Below are 15,698 nucleotides of genomic sequence, written 5' to 3'. Positions count from 1 at the left end.
ATAAATGCTGAGGAAATACAGGAAGCAAATTAAAAAAGGGACAAAGTATTCACTACAGTGTGGCAAGTGCATTATAGATAACAAATGTATTCTAAATTTATCCTAGAGGTCCAGTAATTTTTTTTAAATCCATAATTATATAGGACTGTGTTCTTCCATCTACTTCCAGGTCAGTACCCTATAGAAATGCAAACATGTGAGGATACACAGAGACATCACAACAAACACTGAAGACAAATGTTCCATTAAAGGGCGACAACTTCTGTCAGTTAAGGAGCATCGTCCTATGGAAAGTTATGCAGCCTTTGACATAACTAAGGAGGTTACAATTTGCCACAAATCATGGAACATTGTGGAACATTATCCGTCATCCCTTTAGTGAATAAAGAAAACATTTGCACTGAACAAAGCACTGCTCTGCTAGGGGGTGATTACCTCCCGAGAAAAAGGGGAACTTTCCTTTATATTCTTCAGTAGTGCTTGAAACTCGTAGAAATGTTATTTCTATAATTAAAAGTTATAAGACCAGCAAAAACGAGGATTATACTCTGTAGCCATCCCAGACTTTTCTATATCCAGTTAAGTGAAAGAGAAATTCGAAAATACACACTACTCTGGGGGGAAAAAGGACACACGACGCTGAAAAATAGGTGTGTGGACAGGGAAATGAAAAGGATCATGAAAAATGCAAATGTCTTCCTTTAACATATCCTTTAATGTTGGTACAGTGGATGTGCAATAAACACAAATTGAGGGGAAGTGGGGGACATCCCTTGGATTTGGGGGTCCCAGACAACAGCTCAGGCAGGTCCCTCTTTCCATCCCGTGTCAGCCATTCATTTTCACCCACTTCAGACACAGGTGAATTCTGACCCCGGTGTGCCCATCTTTGATATCTAAACAAAAGGCAACAGCGGGAATAGCCTTGCCCCAAACTCCCATCCTGCAGCAGCTTGTTCTCAAAATCCCATTGAGGCCACCAATGCGCCAGAGCCCTTTTGAGGGTGTATGACAGGGGTTGCGATCGGCTAACTACAGCCAACAGGTCTAATGTGGCTGGGGCCTGATTCCTCAGACCCATGAGCTAAGAATGGTTTCTCCATTTTTACACTGTCGCAAGGCTAAGGAAGTACCTATGCAATACCTTTGCTTTGGTCCTCTGGACCTGCAAAGCCTAAATCATTTACTATCTGGTCCTTTAAGTAAAAAGTTCCCAATGCCTTCTGCTCCGTTCCAAACCTCGGCCTAGAGCAGGACAGAAAGTCTGGGACCTGAACAAGCTCTCAGGTTGAGCACTGAGACTCAGCTGGGGCCCAAGTGCCTGGCCACCCCGACTCTGCTGTCCAGGCTGCTCAGGGCAGCAGTGGGAACCGCCTCCTCCCAGGGAGTCCAGGCCGAGCTCTGCTCCCTAAGCCTGGGCTCCGCTGGGCCTGAGAGGCCCCCCAGGCTGCTTCAGAGCCCTGCTGTGGGTCGGGAGGCCACCCGGCGGCGGGGGCAGCCCCAGCGCTCTCGCAGACAGAAATGCCAGACCAGAGCAGAGCAGCTCAGCAGGGCCAGCACTGTGCCCACCCCGATAGCCACGTGGACCAGGGTAAGCGGTCTGGGGGGCACGGCCAGCCTCCTGCAGGGCCCGAAGGGAGGGCCACCCACCTCCTCGAGGCCCTCCCCCGCTGCCTGCGGCACGCTGCTTTCTCCAGCCCCATTTGCAGCCACCACGCAAACGACGTAAGCGCCCCCGGACTTCAGGCCCTTCACTTCTGCTCTGCGGACAGTAGAGTTGAGGGGGGGACCCTTCTGGGGAGCCTCGTTGCCCTCCCATAGCAGCAGCCAGTATTGGTGGACCGGAGAGAAGGGGGCGCACCAGTGCACCACTGCGCTGCCATCCTCGGCCACCACGTGCACCTCTCCCAGGCGCGGAGGGTCAGGCGGCTGCGTGGGGCTGGAGAGCCCAGGGCACAGGCAGGCCCTGGGTCCAGCCTTCTGCAGCTCCTTGCACGGCACCTGCAGGTGACGACAATGGTCATAGTCACAGGGGACGGCCCGCAAAGGAGGCCGTGGCCGGGGTGTCTCATCTTTGTCCTCTTCCTTAAGGTCTTGAGGGGCCAAGGACTGCGTTCCGGGAACCAAGGAGAAGGTGACAGCCAGGAGCCACAGAAGACAGGGAGAGCCCAGCATGGGGCCTGCAAGGGAAGGAGGTGGATAGGTCAAGACTGCCCAGACGCCATGCAGGTCTAGGGCCCTTCCCTCAACAAAATCTCCGGGGACGGGGAACACAGCTGGGGACCAGGAGGAGACCAAGAGAGAGGAGGAAAGGAGACTGACACTCTTAATTTGTCAACCAACTTCTGAACAGGCGATATGTACTTGGTTTTGGGCAAAAACAACCAAAAAAACAAAAAAAAACCCAAATGTAGTCTGACACATGGGTGTGTGACCAGCCATGTGTGAAGTACCAGAAACAGTTAATGAATAAGCAAAGTGCTGGAGGGGAAAAGAAGAGGAAATGATTTATTCAGCCTGGGGAAGAAAGGTGGAATATTTCCCAGCTGCCACCCAGAGAAAAGATCTGAGTAAAACAATCATCGGTGGGAGACAGACACAAAAACCCAAAAGGAGACCGAAATGAGAGAGGAGAGGGAACAGAAGGGGAAACCAAGGACCTTGGAACCCTCTCCACCTGTCAAGGGAGTTCCAGTCCCTGCCTGCTCCCCCCCCCCCCACCTCCCACCACTCTTCCCTGGCCCCCAGCAGCCCCTCACCGGTGGGTGGGTCTTGCGGCAGCTCAAATCTTCAAGCAGATGTCTTTGGGTCTGAGGCTGAGCTCCCAGGCGCACAGGCTGCGCAGTCAGGTTTTGTCAGTGTCTTCTCTTCAATTTCAATTCTCTTTTGGCTCGAAGCTTTTATACCCTTCAACTATGATGTCACCACGTAGCCCCCCTCCCCCGCCCCCCCCCCTCTATCCCCGTGAATGCCAAGAAGCGGGCTGGTCCCTTCAGAGGGCCTGAGTCACGGGGCCAGGGAAGGGGGTGGTGGGGGGGGAAGCCACATGCAGCTGTTTCATCTGGAGGCCGGGATGCCTGGGTTCTGAAAGGGGATTGGAATGTGGAAAGCAGCCAGGAGCTGAGAATCAAAAGGCTGAAGTTATGTGGAGGGGTGAGGAGGGGAGCATGAAACAGAGGGCCACCTGGCTGGAATCAGAGAGGAAAACAGCTGTGGGCAGCATGGGGCCTGGGCTACAAAATGCTGTTTCGGTAAAAATCATACCACATCCATGGCAGTCATTTCCTGTCTTCTGCCTCCCAATGGACGGAGAAAGGGAGGGGTGCACAGGCCAGAATGATGTAGCCCAGCTCTCCAGACCCGCCCTGCATGATCCCCCTCCCCAGAGGGAGATGAAAGAATCACGTGGATGGAGTGGGCAGGATAGGTTTTCTCTCCTTGGACTTCCTAGGTTTGTGAACGGGAACAGCTGTACCCAAAACAGTCCAGGGTCTGGAGGCCTTTCCCACCGGCAGCCCCCAACAAGACAACCTCCTCCAATTCGGGGTGGCAAGGAGGATGCCTGGGGAACATAGGATTTCCAATGGCCTTGAATCCATTTCAAGGAGTCAGAGAAGCAGCTGGCATGAAAATAGTTTATTGGGGGAAGACACAGGAAAGGGAAGGGAGTCAGGTGGGAAAGGGCTGGAATGTGGGGACTCTGCCTCGTTCTCTTCAGGAACTAGAGCAGGTGGGCCGCTGTCGGAGATTGCCCACAGAGGGTTCAGAGCTGCCCAGAGTCTCCGGGGCAGGGGCAGGGGCAGGGGCAGGGGCAGAGGCAGGGGCAGGCAGGTTGGCCTCCGTCAGCAAAGCTGCATCTTCCCAAGAGCCTGAACCTGGGCCAGGGGAGGGAGAAACAAAGTTAAATCGGAAATTAACCAATAAGGGGTCCTCCTCCCCCAACCAATATAATGTGCCCCCTACCCACATGCCACCCCACTCTGCCCGGGCCCCTGTGCAGAGTGCCCCTCACCATCACTGGCCTCTGGCTCCAGCTCCTCCTCTCCAGTCAAGGGCTGCTGATTGGGTTTCTCCTCCTCCAAGAGCTGACCCTCTGCAGCCACAAGGGGAATGCAGAGGTCAGACTGGAAGAGGCTGAAGGGGACACCTGATGAGGTGTTAGGAAGGAGGATGGGAGAGCTGAGGCACCATACCTGCCCCTGGGGGGTCTTCAGGGCTCTCACCAACGTCCTCTGTGATGTCTGACAGCTGCGTTGATTCCTCCTGGCCTTGGGGCCCTGTGCCTCCAGAGTGGGGAGAGGGCAGGGGAGGGCTAGGGTGGCTGCACCCAGGCAACGCCTCCTCCAGCCTGTCCTCTGACCCTCAGCCCAGCTGTGGAGGGCCTAAAGCTTCACACTGGATAACACAGGAGTCCCCTCTCACCCAGCTCCCCAACCGTCATGCCCACCTGGAGGGTGGGCAGAGATTCTTCGCTGCACTGCCTTCCGGGAACTATCTCTTTTCCGGACGTTTACCTGTGGAGGAGAAATTAGTGAGCAGCAAGGGTGTGCTTCCCATGCAGTGATCTGGGCCCTAACGCCCGAGCCCCATGACACGCCCCAGCCCGCCCCTCAGTTAAAGAAGGATCATGAAGTTGGGGGGCGGGGGGGGTGGGGGGGGGGAGAGGAGGTCCTTTTTGACCTGCAGAGACAAGCGGTGGCGGGGCCAGATGCCCCCCCACACCCACTGCATGTAGCTGAAGAGCACGATGACGCTGAGGAACGTGAAGTTGCTGGCGATGCCGATGAAGGCACAGGTCATCGGGAAGTTGTACAGCAAGTACCTGAGGCAGGAAGTGGGCAGCGGTTACTGGAAAGCACCAGCCTCCCCGCTTCCCAGAAATCATTTCTGGGGAAGTTCAAGGCAGTTTCCCTTCAAGACAGCCCCCAGGGGAGCTGCAGAGGCCCCACTCGAGCGGCTCCTCACCTGAGCCCGGTGAAGTGGGCGTGGATGCGGAGGTAGGCTCCGTACATCTGGACCCGCTTGCTGTGGATCTCGATGATCGCGCCGGTGGTCGGCACATACTGCGGAGGGCGGGGCAGCGAGCGTCAGGCCAGGGTCCTGCTGCTGTCACTCTTCCCAGCCCCATCTGAGCCCCACTTGCAGCGTCTGTGGCCGCCCCTGCTGACCGAGCCCAGAGGCTCCACAGGTAGAACTCTGAGCTCCTGGGGAGAGCAGTCTCTAGTCTTCCTTCGCCCCCCTTACCGAGTTCTCTCTGTATTCCGGGTAGAGCTCCACCTCCAGGAGCTGCTTCTGCTCTGCAAAGCCAAACAGCAGGAGGCTAGAGAAGACCAGTGTGTCAAGCATCTGGAGCAGGTTTGAGCGGTAATGCAACATCACCTGCCGGAGCCAGGGCGAGGGGGGGGGAGGTTGGGGATGGGTACCCCCAGACTGCCACCGCCCTACCAACCCCTCAACCTTCCTCGGGTCCCCTGCTCCCTCATTTTCACTTCCTACCATGCCCCCACCCCCCAAACAAGCCTTGGCCCAATCATTCCAACTGCTTGAGTAACATCCCTCCTCTCCTCAATCCACGTCTCCATTCCAGCGCAACAAAGGTCCCTCTTCTAAGAACTTCATGGGTTAAGCCCAACACTGTCTCTGATCTTTCCCCCACGCAGTTCTACGATCCAGAATAGACCCTAAGTTCCAGCGCTCCAGCTGAAGCATTTTTCCCCGTGTAGACATTCAGAGATACGCTTCATCACGTGGCTCTGTTGACAATTCATGTAAGAATGGAGTCTTGGGGCCTGGGTGGCTCAGTCGGTTAAGCAGCCGACTTCAGCTCAGGTCATGATATCACGGTTCGTGAGTTCGAGCCTCGTGTCGGGCTCTGTGCTGACAGCTCAGAGCCTGGAGCCTACTTTGGAGTCTGTGTCTCCCTTTCTCTGCCCCTCCCCCGCTTGCTCTCTCTCTCTCTCAAAATTAAACATTAAAAAAAAAAAAAAAGAATGGAGTCTAATATTTATTGCATGCCCACCATGTGCTATGCTAACAAGCATGGTACATTTCTTTGGTGGACCCTAACTGGTCTCGCTATGGGACCAATACTTTCATACCCAGTTAATAAGGCTTTGTAACCAAGGAGTTAAAGAAGTAGTCTCTCAGCTAGTAGGTTTCTGAGACAGAATGCCAGCAGACATCCGCCGGGCTCTAAAGAAGCCCATTTTGGCTCCCCTCTTCAGGCTTTGCCCCAAAGCTGGACGTGCTCATCAGATACCTGGGGTGTCTGTCTGGCTTGGTAAACTGACTCCTCTTCCCGATCCTGATGTGTCTGTGACCTCCAGAGCTAGGATGTTTTCTCCTGGAACCCTACCCAGATATTCTGCCATCCGTTGTCATCGCCACACCCTCCCAGATAGGCCACGGACACTTACGGAGCGTGAAGAAGTGGAGATGATTCGGCCACCTCTGGTGTAGCATGAAATGGTGACTAAGAACATGCCCAAGTCTTGATTCACAGGGGACTCTGGCAGCTCAAGCTCTAAGGTGACGCGGTACGGCTGTCCATACATCAGCACCTGCCCAAGGTAGCCCCCATCTCTCTTCAAAAAAATTTGTTTTTAATTGTACGGTCTCTGTTCCACCTCCCCCCATCCCTCCGAATAGGGCCACAATCTCCCTGGTTAGCAGAGCAGGCCTCTCAGGGCTCTCATCCCAGGAAGGTGCTGCCCCCTTGTGGTGGCCAGGTCCCTCCTACTTCGGAGAGCTTCGGCATCTTATGCTTTGGCTAAACCGCTCTCTGCTCTGTTCTGAGAAAGGCTGCGTCACACATTTCTTTTCCAAAAGTGAACCATCCTGTTGCCAACTGGGCCATCTGTGACTCAGGCCTCTGTCCCCGTGAGGCCATCCCCCTGGGCCCAGCCCGCCTTCACTTATATTATTAGTTAACCAAGCCCCAACTCCCGAGCCACCTCTCAGTCTCTGTCACTCCAGATCATCTTTGTGTCACTCTGGGTCCTTACCTGGCTTCTTTTGGTGGAACCCTGAGACTCACAGTGGGAAGGCGTCTTCATTGGGATTAACCTCAAAAAGCTAAAGATTTGCCACCAAACGTACCCTAGTTTTTCCTGACCATTCCTGTACTCTTCTAACCCTTTATTCAGCTCTCATCTGTAGCATGACCTCAGGGTGCATATACAAGAATCACAGGGACAAGAGTAAAGTTTCTGTATTTAAGGGAACGGATTTTTTTTTTTTTTTTTTTTTGAGAGAGAGAGTGCACGGGGGAGGGGCAGAAAGAGAGACAGAGGATCTGAAGCAGGCTCTGTACTGACAGCAGACAGCCTGATGTGGGGCTTGAACTCACAAACCGTGAGACCATGACCTGAGCCGAAGTCACACACTTAACCGACTGAGCCATCCAGGGACCCCCAAAGGGAATGAATTTTAAAAAACCAAAACCAAAACCCAACCCATAGTGAATCACCTCCAAAATCCAGATATGATTGAGGGTGTGTTGAGCACTATCACTAAGGTAAAACGTGGAAAACTACTTCTCAAAGTCCTTTTTTATACAGATCCTGCTTTTCAGAATGAAGTACTATCTGTTGGAAAAAAAAAAAATGGATTCCATGACATTCCTAGCCCCCAGAAGAGGCCTGATGAAGCCAGTTGCTTCACTGAATTCTTTGCAACATTATAGTACGTAGTTCTCAGGGTGGGTTGGAGGGAAATAGAGTGACTCCTAGCTTATGGGTAGGAGTTTCTTTTTGGGGTGATTAAAATGCTCTAAAATTGTGCTGGTTGCTTAAAGTCTGCATACACTAGAAACGATAGAACTATAGATTTTAACTGGGTGAACTGCACAGTATGTGAGTTATAGCTCAATAAAGCTGTTTCATATGTTTTTATTTATTATTTTTTTAAAGCTTATTTATTTTTGAGAGAAAGAGACACACAGAGTGTGAATGGGGGAGGGTCAGAGAGAGAGGGAGACATAGAACCCGAAGCAGGCTCCAGGCTCTGAGCTGTCAGCACAGAGCCCGACGTGGGGCCTGAACTCACAAACGGTGAGATCAGACCCAAGCTGAAGTCAGACGCCTAACTGACTGAGCCACCCAGGAGTCCCGTATAGATGTTTTTAAACTAGTAATTCCATCTAAATAAACATCATCTCCTCCAATGGGATCGATCCACGGAATTGAATGTCAGAATCTTGAGAATGACTCCACACCTTTCTTCACATCTGTCTGCTTGATGGGCAGATTCCCCTCCTGTTCCTCCTTTCCCACCCAACATTCACCCTTCCTTAAAAGGTCTACTTTGAGCCTCTCCCTCCAATCCTTCACAACTTCTTCTGAAATGCAGAATCTGTATCTTACACTGTGCTACTTTATATAATGAACGAAATGATCAACCCGCTTTAATTACCAGGGACTACCCTGATTGGAGTCCCTGATATTGACATCCCCTCACCCTTCATCTTTCCCTTCCTTCCTCATCCAGCAGCCTCACACACAATTGTTTTAGGCTCTCTGAGCCACCATGTGGATCTCCACAATGGACAGCCACACAACTGTATGCACCATTTCAGGTGCAGATGTTCTGTGGCTTTGTTTCTAATTCCTTCTCAGTGTATTCCATTTATTATTATTTTAAGCCACAAAAGCACACTGAATCAATGCCTTCACAGATGACTCTGTCATGATCTCCAAACTCCTTTCCCGGCAGGATTAAAATGAGAAATCTCTGCCTTGCAACATCCAACATTCTACCCCACTACTTTGAAATCTTCCATTTGGGACCCACTCACCTGGGACCCAAGGTAAGTGTTCTTGATAGTGTATGGCTACCTGGGGGTTGACTGGAAGGAGGGAAAGGATACGCAATCTCCTAGGTAATTGTATTGTCAAACAAGTCCAGGCTAAACACCAATCCCAGGGGACCCCAGATGCTAATGCTTACACTCCTCCCTTCAGAGTGACCATTTATTTCTATCCTGTGTAAGTCAGTGTCCTCTCAAGAACCACTTTTAAAAGACACTTTCCAGGGGCACCTGGGTGGCTCAGTCAATTAGGCACGCAGTTGATTCTTGATTTTGGCTCAGGTCATGATTTCACGGTTCATGAGATTGAGCCCTGGGTTGGGCTCCGTGCTGAGCATGGAGCCTGCTTGGGATTCATATTCATTCTCTCTCTCTCATTCTCTCTCTCTCTCTCTCCGGATTCATATATTTTCTCTCTCCTCCTCCTCCCTCCCTCCCTCCTTCCCCCTTTCTGTCCCTCCCTGGCTTGCTCTCTCAAAATAAATAAACATTAAATAAAGTTCTTAGTAAGTTCGACCACTGATTATTACTAATTATGTTGCTAACGACTCAAAACACTCTGGTCATCAAAAACAATGTTGATGCTCCAAAGGTCCTTTTGAAGTGTTCAGGGATCCTACCCTTTCCAGAGCCTCCACCAGCTTGCCTAATATAAATAGATGCACCCCCATTCTGCATTTCCCAGGGATTCTGGGTTTGTTGAAGTCATACTGGCATGTGGCATCTCCTGGCACAGTACCCTTTGTAACGGCAGGTTACACATATTTGTCAACAGTTTCATAATCTTACATACAGGCTTTCAAAACGCTTGGGAGGTTTCCATCCCAGTCCAGTGACATAGCTGATTGGTTGATTCACATTCACTGAGGTCTAAAACACCTCTAATGGCTATAGCTTGTCTGAAATAATCTGAGAGAGCATCGCCAACATCTGCAGCAGGAAAATCCACACGCTTCAGATTTTACTTTTTCTTTAACCTCCTTTTCCTTGAGAGCCTTCCTCTTAGTCTCCATTACTCAATCCCTGCTCACCAGGTCTTTCTCAAGCCCTCCGATTTCAAGTCTTCAGAGCTCTAATGAAACCTCTCTTCAGCTCCCATACTCACCCGGTCACGTCCACCCTTAGCCAGCGAGACATTGGCAACAGGGAAGGAGCAGAGTAAGGAGGTGGAGGAATCACAGTCAGTCCTAGATGAGAATGGGGATGATACTCTGCTAAGTTAAGAGGGAAAGGGCCACAGCTTTCATGAGATCCATGCCTCCTAAAAGTTTAAGCAGCTCTGAGTTAGAAACTACAGTTCATGATCAGGGACTCAAGACGGGAGAGGGGGAAAATGACTTTGGACCATTGATAACAATGTCCTTGTCAGCATCTCTAGATTAGTCCTATGGCCCATGTTAAGAGAAGGGGAGAGAATTTGGTTAAGGCCCGTAAAATCAGAAGGAACTGAAGTCCCAGGCAAGAAGCGGGACTCTGGGACTTTGGGTACCTAGTCACTTTGTGTTTGCATAATCTCTACTGTGCAGGATTGTCAGGAGTGGGAGGAAGGCAACTTGTTGCTTTCCTAATACGTTCTTTACCGAAGGCTAGCTTAGTTCTGAGATGGCTCGAGGGATGCGGTTGGCTAAGAGGTCTAGAGCGGCCCTGAGAGAGGTCTGATCCAACCCAAACAGAACAGACCCACAGAGTGACAGCCTAAAAGAGGGATTTTTTTTTTTCCTTCTTTTTAACCAAAGATTTCAGTAACCAGAGGTAGAGCTAGGACCTCAGAGCGCTACCAACCCAGAGCTCCCTCAGCCTTGGGCTGTGGAAGGTAAGAAATCATATAAACACACTGGGCTCCGATGTTCTCCTGTGTAAATGAGGGGGTTGAACGGAATAAGCTCTAAGGGCCCTAACAGCAATTCTCTCAAAGGATGACTCCACTCCAGGAGAAGACCCCTCTCACCTGTAGTAGAAATGCACAGGGCTGAGGTGGCTGACTGTCGGCATGTAGGAATAGTAGAAAGAGCCGTAGAGGAAGACAGACACCCAGAGCAGGAGAAGGATGGTACAGAAGAGCACCCCAAACTGCAGCAGCAGCTTGCGGGCACGACCCGCCAAGACGTGGCCCACCTCCTGGGCCCACAGCAAGGCGGGTACTGGTGGGTCATTGACCATGGCAGGGAGTGCGGAGTGTCTGGCCCCAGCTTCAGGCTTTGAGTTCTTAGCTGCTCGGTCACTTGGGCGCCACCCCTGGCCATGGGATGAAGAAGCTGGTGGTTCCTGGAAAAAGACAGAGAGGGGGGACAAATGGCTCTTTCCCCAGGGATGGTGGAGACAACAAGGACAAGTTTACTGGACTGGCTTTGAGGAACCAGAGATAGCTGGACACAGCATAGACTTTGTTTCATATGGCTTTTCTCCAAATGGCTACGCTTCCCAACCAATTATCCCTTCCCTTTCTTTCACTGTGCTTTCTTCGCCCCCAGTGCCAGAACAACTTCGCTGAATTTGTCCTCTGGACGCCTGCTTCTGGGACAGGCTACCTTGATACTCATCCATAGCAATATATAATATACATAAAACGAGCACCTTAAAAGGCTTTTACACACGGGATGACACGTTGTCCACACTGCGAGGTGGCTGCACGGAGAGACTGCGCGACTTGCCTAAGGTCGTACAGCCGCACTGAGAGCCAGCTGCCTAAGTGCCGTCAGAACTGTCTCCCGAGTTTCTCCTCTCCCGAGCGCACAACTGCGCTCGCTCCCGGACAGGGCCGCCCTCCACGCCGGGCCGGGAGTCCTGCAGCCAACGGCCGCTCCCCGCCAGCACCCCTTCCGGCTGGCGGTGGGCGCGGCGCCCGGAGCCCCCACCTAACCGCGCCCCCAGGGAAACCAGCCCGTCCGCCGCCCTAGCTCTGCAGACTCACCAGCTCGCGGGCTGCCGGGGCAACGGCGACAAGAGACTTCCGCCTCCCGTGGCAGCCCCGCCCCCTCCCGCCGGCCGCCTTCGCGGCCCCGGGAGGCGGGACCTCACTCAGGGGAGGAGCCCGGCGCAAGGGGCGGGGTCTGCCGGGCGGCGGGTTTCCCACCTCGCGCTCCGCGCAGAGTCTCTCCCTGCGGTCGGTTACCCAAACCAAAGAGGACAAGCGCCTTCCTTCAGGCCTCAAGATTTGCCCCCACGGCATGCTATGAGTCAGCAGCATCCTCCCTCAGGCCGGCCCTCCGCCCACCTGCACCACCGGCCATTTAAACCCCGCAAAGGGGGAAAGAGGCGGTTATCCAGCTGGCGCTGATTTTTGTCGCCCACAGCTCCTTGCACCTGTAGGCGTCCTAGGCGGAGGGCACTGCCGGCCGGCCCCTATTCACAGCTGTGATAGTATTTCAGCTCCGTGTTTTGTCTCCAGCATTTGGGATCGACCTCCTCTGACCCTAACTAGACTCCCTCAGAGTCCCCACAGCGCACCAATCTAGACTAGATCTTGGCAGACGGTACCTTCTATTTTGTACATGACTCTTCACCCCGAATTAACATCCCTCAGAGGGTGAGGTCAGTGTACGTCTTTGCATTCCACACAGCACCAAGCACAGCTCTGCAGGTCTGGGAAGTATTCTATCAAACCAATTCCCCCCACCCAAAACCCACCCAGGAAGCCCATCTGTTTCAATAAACACCCAGTGACTCTCCCCACAATTCCGCCTACCTCTTCTTTGTCCGATTCTTTGATCTGGTATCTGCACACCTCTTTCCCCCCAGCTTCTTGTTCTTTAGGCATCTTCCTGACGTCCCTTGTCGCCCCTGGATCTTCCATTCGAATCACTTGTGGCTAGAATATGAACTGGTTGGTGATCTAGAAGCTGGTTACCTGTAGCTCATCACATTTTCCTGGGTATAGGGAATGGAGGGTCCCTGGGAAAGACAAGAAGATTCAGGTACTACATGCTATGTCAGAGCCGAGGGAGGAGGGAGGAGGGGAGGGCGACTGCCCAGCTGATGTCAGATTTTCAAATGAGCAGGGTCCCCCGCAGCCAGTACTGACTCCACTGCAGGGGATGTCACAGGTCCAGACCACCCCATTTAAAGGGGGGGGGGGGGAGAGTCGGCCTGGGCCTCAGCTCCCTTCCAGCTCCTTCGTAGCCCAGACTCAGAATGCCTGCAATGGGGGAAGGGCAGCTAAGAGAGACCGTTAACAGTGGGGGTGTGCGTAGGGGCTGCAGTCAGCAGCCAGGCTCCCCCATTGGCCGGGCAGTTGGTATGCTCCAGTATCCGAGCAGCTCCTTCTAGCATCCTTCATCCTTCAGGTACCAGCGTCTGGGCAGTGCTTGAGCTTCAGGAACTGGTTCCAGCCCTCGACGGACCTCTGCCCTGACCCTCCCCAGTGGCCTTCTTTGTGTCAGCTGCTTCCGCTGCTGCAGCAGATACTTTCAGCGGCAACTCCCTGCAAGGTGGGGCACCCATCTCAGGCAGGTTTTGTGCACCCCACTGACTACTCCCCAGGGCTGCCACACTGCCTGTGGCTTCAGGTGAGTAGGGAGCATCCTGCTTTTCTCCCGTTGGGGCTCAAGGGGGCAGGTGGGGGTTATGTGCCCTCCTCAACAGGGCGGGGCTCTTTCTGGTTGAGGCTTCCAGAGCTGGGAACACATGGCTGGAAGAGCCAAAAAGCCTTAAATCGTTTGTATGTTTAATGATCTGTGGCCCAGGTCGTGTGGGAATTTGGGGGGGTATCTCATTCCACCTTCTCCATTTCCTTAGCCTGGGAAGACAGGGATGGGAAAAGGCCCCTGGAGGATGGAGATACGAGAAACAAAATACTGGGCCACATGACCCCAGCCTTGTAAAGACAGATGAAAAATGAACATGGGAGGGGGGGTGGTCTTCAGGTAAGATTAGGCAGCACCCACCCACCTCCATTATGCTCCGAGCTATCCCACTCTTTTCTCCAGAATGAAAGGGGAGACCCCTGTGAACAGCACTATGAGTATTGGGCAAGCCCGCAAGATGGTGGAACAGCTTAAGATTGAAGCCAGCTTGTGCCGGATAAAGGTGGGTGGACCCTGGATCCTATTAGTTGGCCCACTTGTGCTGTAGGTCCCCAAACCTCAGGTTAAGAGATGTTTTCTTTCCTTGACTCCCTGCCATCAGGGGAGGAGTCTCCGGTTCTGTAAGGGCAGCCGTCCCCTGGCCGCTGTCAGGGATGAGGGAAGAGAATACTGTCTTAAGGAGCCCTAGAGATGGCAAAAGATAACCCATTTGGGGAGGGAGGCTGCAGCCCCTCTCAGGGGATCTGGCTAACCATTCCCCTCCTGGCTGTGTCCCAGGTGTCCAAGGCAGCAGCAGACTTGATGACTTACTGTGATGCCCACGCCTGCGAGGATCCCCTCATCACCCCTGTGCCCACTTCGGAGAACCCCTTCCGGGAGAAGAAGTTCTTCTGTGCCCTCCTCTGAGTCGCCCCGTCCCTCCCCACAAGCTCTTCACCTTTCCTTCTCCTAGGCCCTTCCTTAGGTCAGTAACTGTCGTGAGCCCCTGAGGGTCCCTGCATCCCATCCCTAGCCCTTGTCCAACCCTGCGAGGTTATCTGAAGCACAAGGCTCTCCGTCACCCCATTTCCTCGCCCACTTCGGCCGACCCCAAGTACCCCCTGACTAGGGGAGCCCCCTTAGCTCCGTCCCCAGAAGGGCCGTCCTACTGCCAGCGTCCTGCCGGCTTCTCTCTGTGACCCGCTCAGACAATGGAGAGAGGGATGGGCCGGGTGCTTGCTCTCAGTCTCACCTGGAGCTATCAGAAGGGTAAAGCCATTTGAAGAATAAAGTCATCCAGAGTCTCAGAGGACAGCTCTTGTGTTAGCGTTCTTGGGGAGAGGATCATCAATCTGTAGATCTGGGACTGTGTACGGCAGGTGAAAGGCTTGCCATACCCAAGGAATAGGGTTAGTCAAATCAGTTTAGACACTGTCTAGGATCGGGGACCGCCTGGATTGGGGGGATGGCGGGCGCAAGAGAGCGTCTCGAGTGGAAGAATTTAGTTACAACAGACACTCAGGGGGCCACGGAAAGCATTCACACCCCCGCGCGCGCGCGCAAGCACTGAACGCAAGTGAAAATGAAAACAGACCGAACAGGACGGCTCTTGGGAAGGGATCTTGAGGGCAGTGGCAGACAGCAGGAACTCACTAACGGAGGGGAGGAGCTCGGCCCCAGTTCCTGCGAAGGGGCAGGTTTTGCTTCTAAGATGGCCGCGCCCACAGTGGGCCCCTTTCCAAGATGGCCACCGCCATGGGATCCGCGCCAATATGGCGGCCCCACGTCACTGGGTTTCACCGTACAGGGCTTCCGAGCTATCCCCATACTTAAAATGGCGGCCCCAGGCATCTAGAGTTCTCAATATGGTCCCTTCTGTGTTCATCTGGTCTCAAAATGGCTGCCCCTGCCCTCGTCAACTCGATGCCCATTCCTACCCACCCCGGAGTCTCGAAGTCGACGTCTCCCCAATCCAGGTGAAGGCACACGGGTGACTATAAGCAAAGATCGTGGGACAAGGGGACCCCGGCAAGCACAGCGTAGCAGGCGCTGGGAGCGTGGATCTTGCGAGGGAATCTCGTTTCTACTGCTTGCCAAGCAGAGGATGTCTTTGGAGTGTAAACAGAAGTGTGAGGTCAATGCCCGGCGCCGTTCCTCTCAGGCGCCCTTCCTTGGTTGCCTCCTGGTGTCCCTAGGAGCTGGATAAGCCCGAAACTGTCTCAGTTTGGGCTTCCTGGTACAGCTTACTATGTTCCCCTTTCCCTCTCAGACCCATTCGGTCACATCCGCTAGAAACAACGTCCCCGCCCCTCGTGTGCCTACCAGCCTTCGTAGTGGTCCCAGCATGCTGTCTGGCCAGATGCCAAAACTAAGGCTTAAGGTCTCACGAG

At 53.4% G+C, this 15,698-nt stretch overlaps 3 protein-coding genes across 12 annotated transcripts; 1 reads left to right on the top strand and 2 right to left on the bottom strand.

Moving 5' to 3' along the window:
- Window positions 1–696: 696 nt before the first annotated feature.
- Window positions 697–2,916, bottom strand: LRRN4CL (LRRN4 C-terminal like). Its single transcript, XM_027045169.2, has 2 exons — window positions 2,760–2,916; window positions 697–2,180 (listed from the first exon to the last, which is right to left on the bottom strand). The coding sequence occupies exon 2, from the start codon at window positions 2,173–2,175 to the stop codon at window positions 1,453–1,455; it is 723 nt and encodes a 240-aa protein (XP_026900970.1). The 5' UTR covers window positions 2,176–2,180; window positions 2,760–2,916; the 3' UTR covers window positions 697–1,452.
- A 705-nt stretch (window positions 2,917–3,621) lies between these two features.
- Window positions 3,622–15,058, bottom strand: BSCL2 (BSCL2 lipid droplet biogenesis associated, seipin). Of its 10 annotated transcripts, none has more exons than XM_053203040.1 (12): window positions 14,903–15,058; window positions 12,492–12,697; window positions 10,755–11,071; window positions 9,912–9,993; window positions 6,417–6,560; window positions 5,245–5,379; window positions 4,966–5,063; window positions 4,681–4,822; window positions 4,449–4,514; window positions 4,194–4,287; window positions 4,013–4,093; window positions 3,622–3,875 (listed from the first exon to the last, which is right to left on the bottom strand). In XM_053203040.1, the coding sequence occupies exons 2-12, from the start codon at window positions 12,597–12,599 to the stop codon at window positions 3,715–3,717; spliced, it is 1,428 nt and encodes a 475-aa protein (XP_053059015.1). In that variant the 5' UTR covers window positions 12,600–12,697; window positions 14,903–15,058; the 3' UTR covers window positions 3,622–3,714. The 10 variants fall into 10 exon arrangements, with proteins under 10 accessions (XP_053059015.1, XP_053059014.1, XP_026900961.1 ...); XM_053203039.1 differs by lacking the exon at window positions 14,903–15,058 and adding an exon at window positions 14,561–14,873; XM_027045160.2 differs by lacking the exon at window positions 14,903–15,058 and having other exon boundaries at window positions 4,194–4,283; window positions 4,448–4,514; window positions 12,492–12,635.
- Window positions 12,582–14,620, top strand: GNG3 (G protein subunit gamma 3). The gene is made up of 4 exons (XM_015079866.3): window positions 12,582–12,720; window positions 13,090–13,311; window positions 13,732–13,831; window positions 14,107–14,620. Exons 3-4 carry the CDS (start codon window positions 13,733–13,735, stop codon window positions 14,233–14,235), a joined length of 228 nt encoding a protein of 75 aa, XP_014935352.1. The 5' UTR covers window positions 12,582–12,720; window positions 13,090–13,311; window position 13,732; the 3' UTR covers window positions 14,236–14,620.
- Window positions 15,059–15,698: the final 640 nt, after the last annotated feature.

The sequence above is a fragment of the Acinonyx jubatus genome, chromosome D1, assembly GCF_027475565.1.
Source record: "Acinonyx jubatus isolate Ajub_Pintada_27869175 chromosome D1, VMU_Ajub_asm_v1.0, whole genome shotgun sequence".
NCBI lineage: Eukaryota > Metazoa > Chordata > Mammalia > Carnivora > Felidae > Acinonyx > Acinonyx jubatus.
The sequence above is the reverse complement of the archived record's forward strand: the minus strand, read 5'-3'. Positions and strand labels throughout refer to the sequence as shown.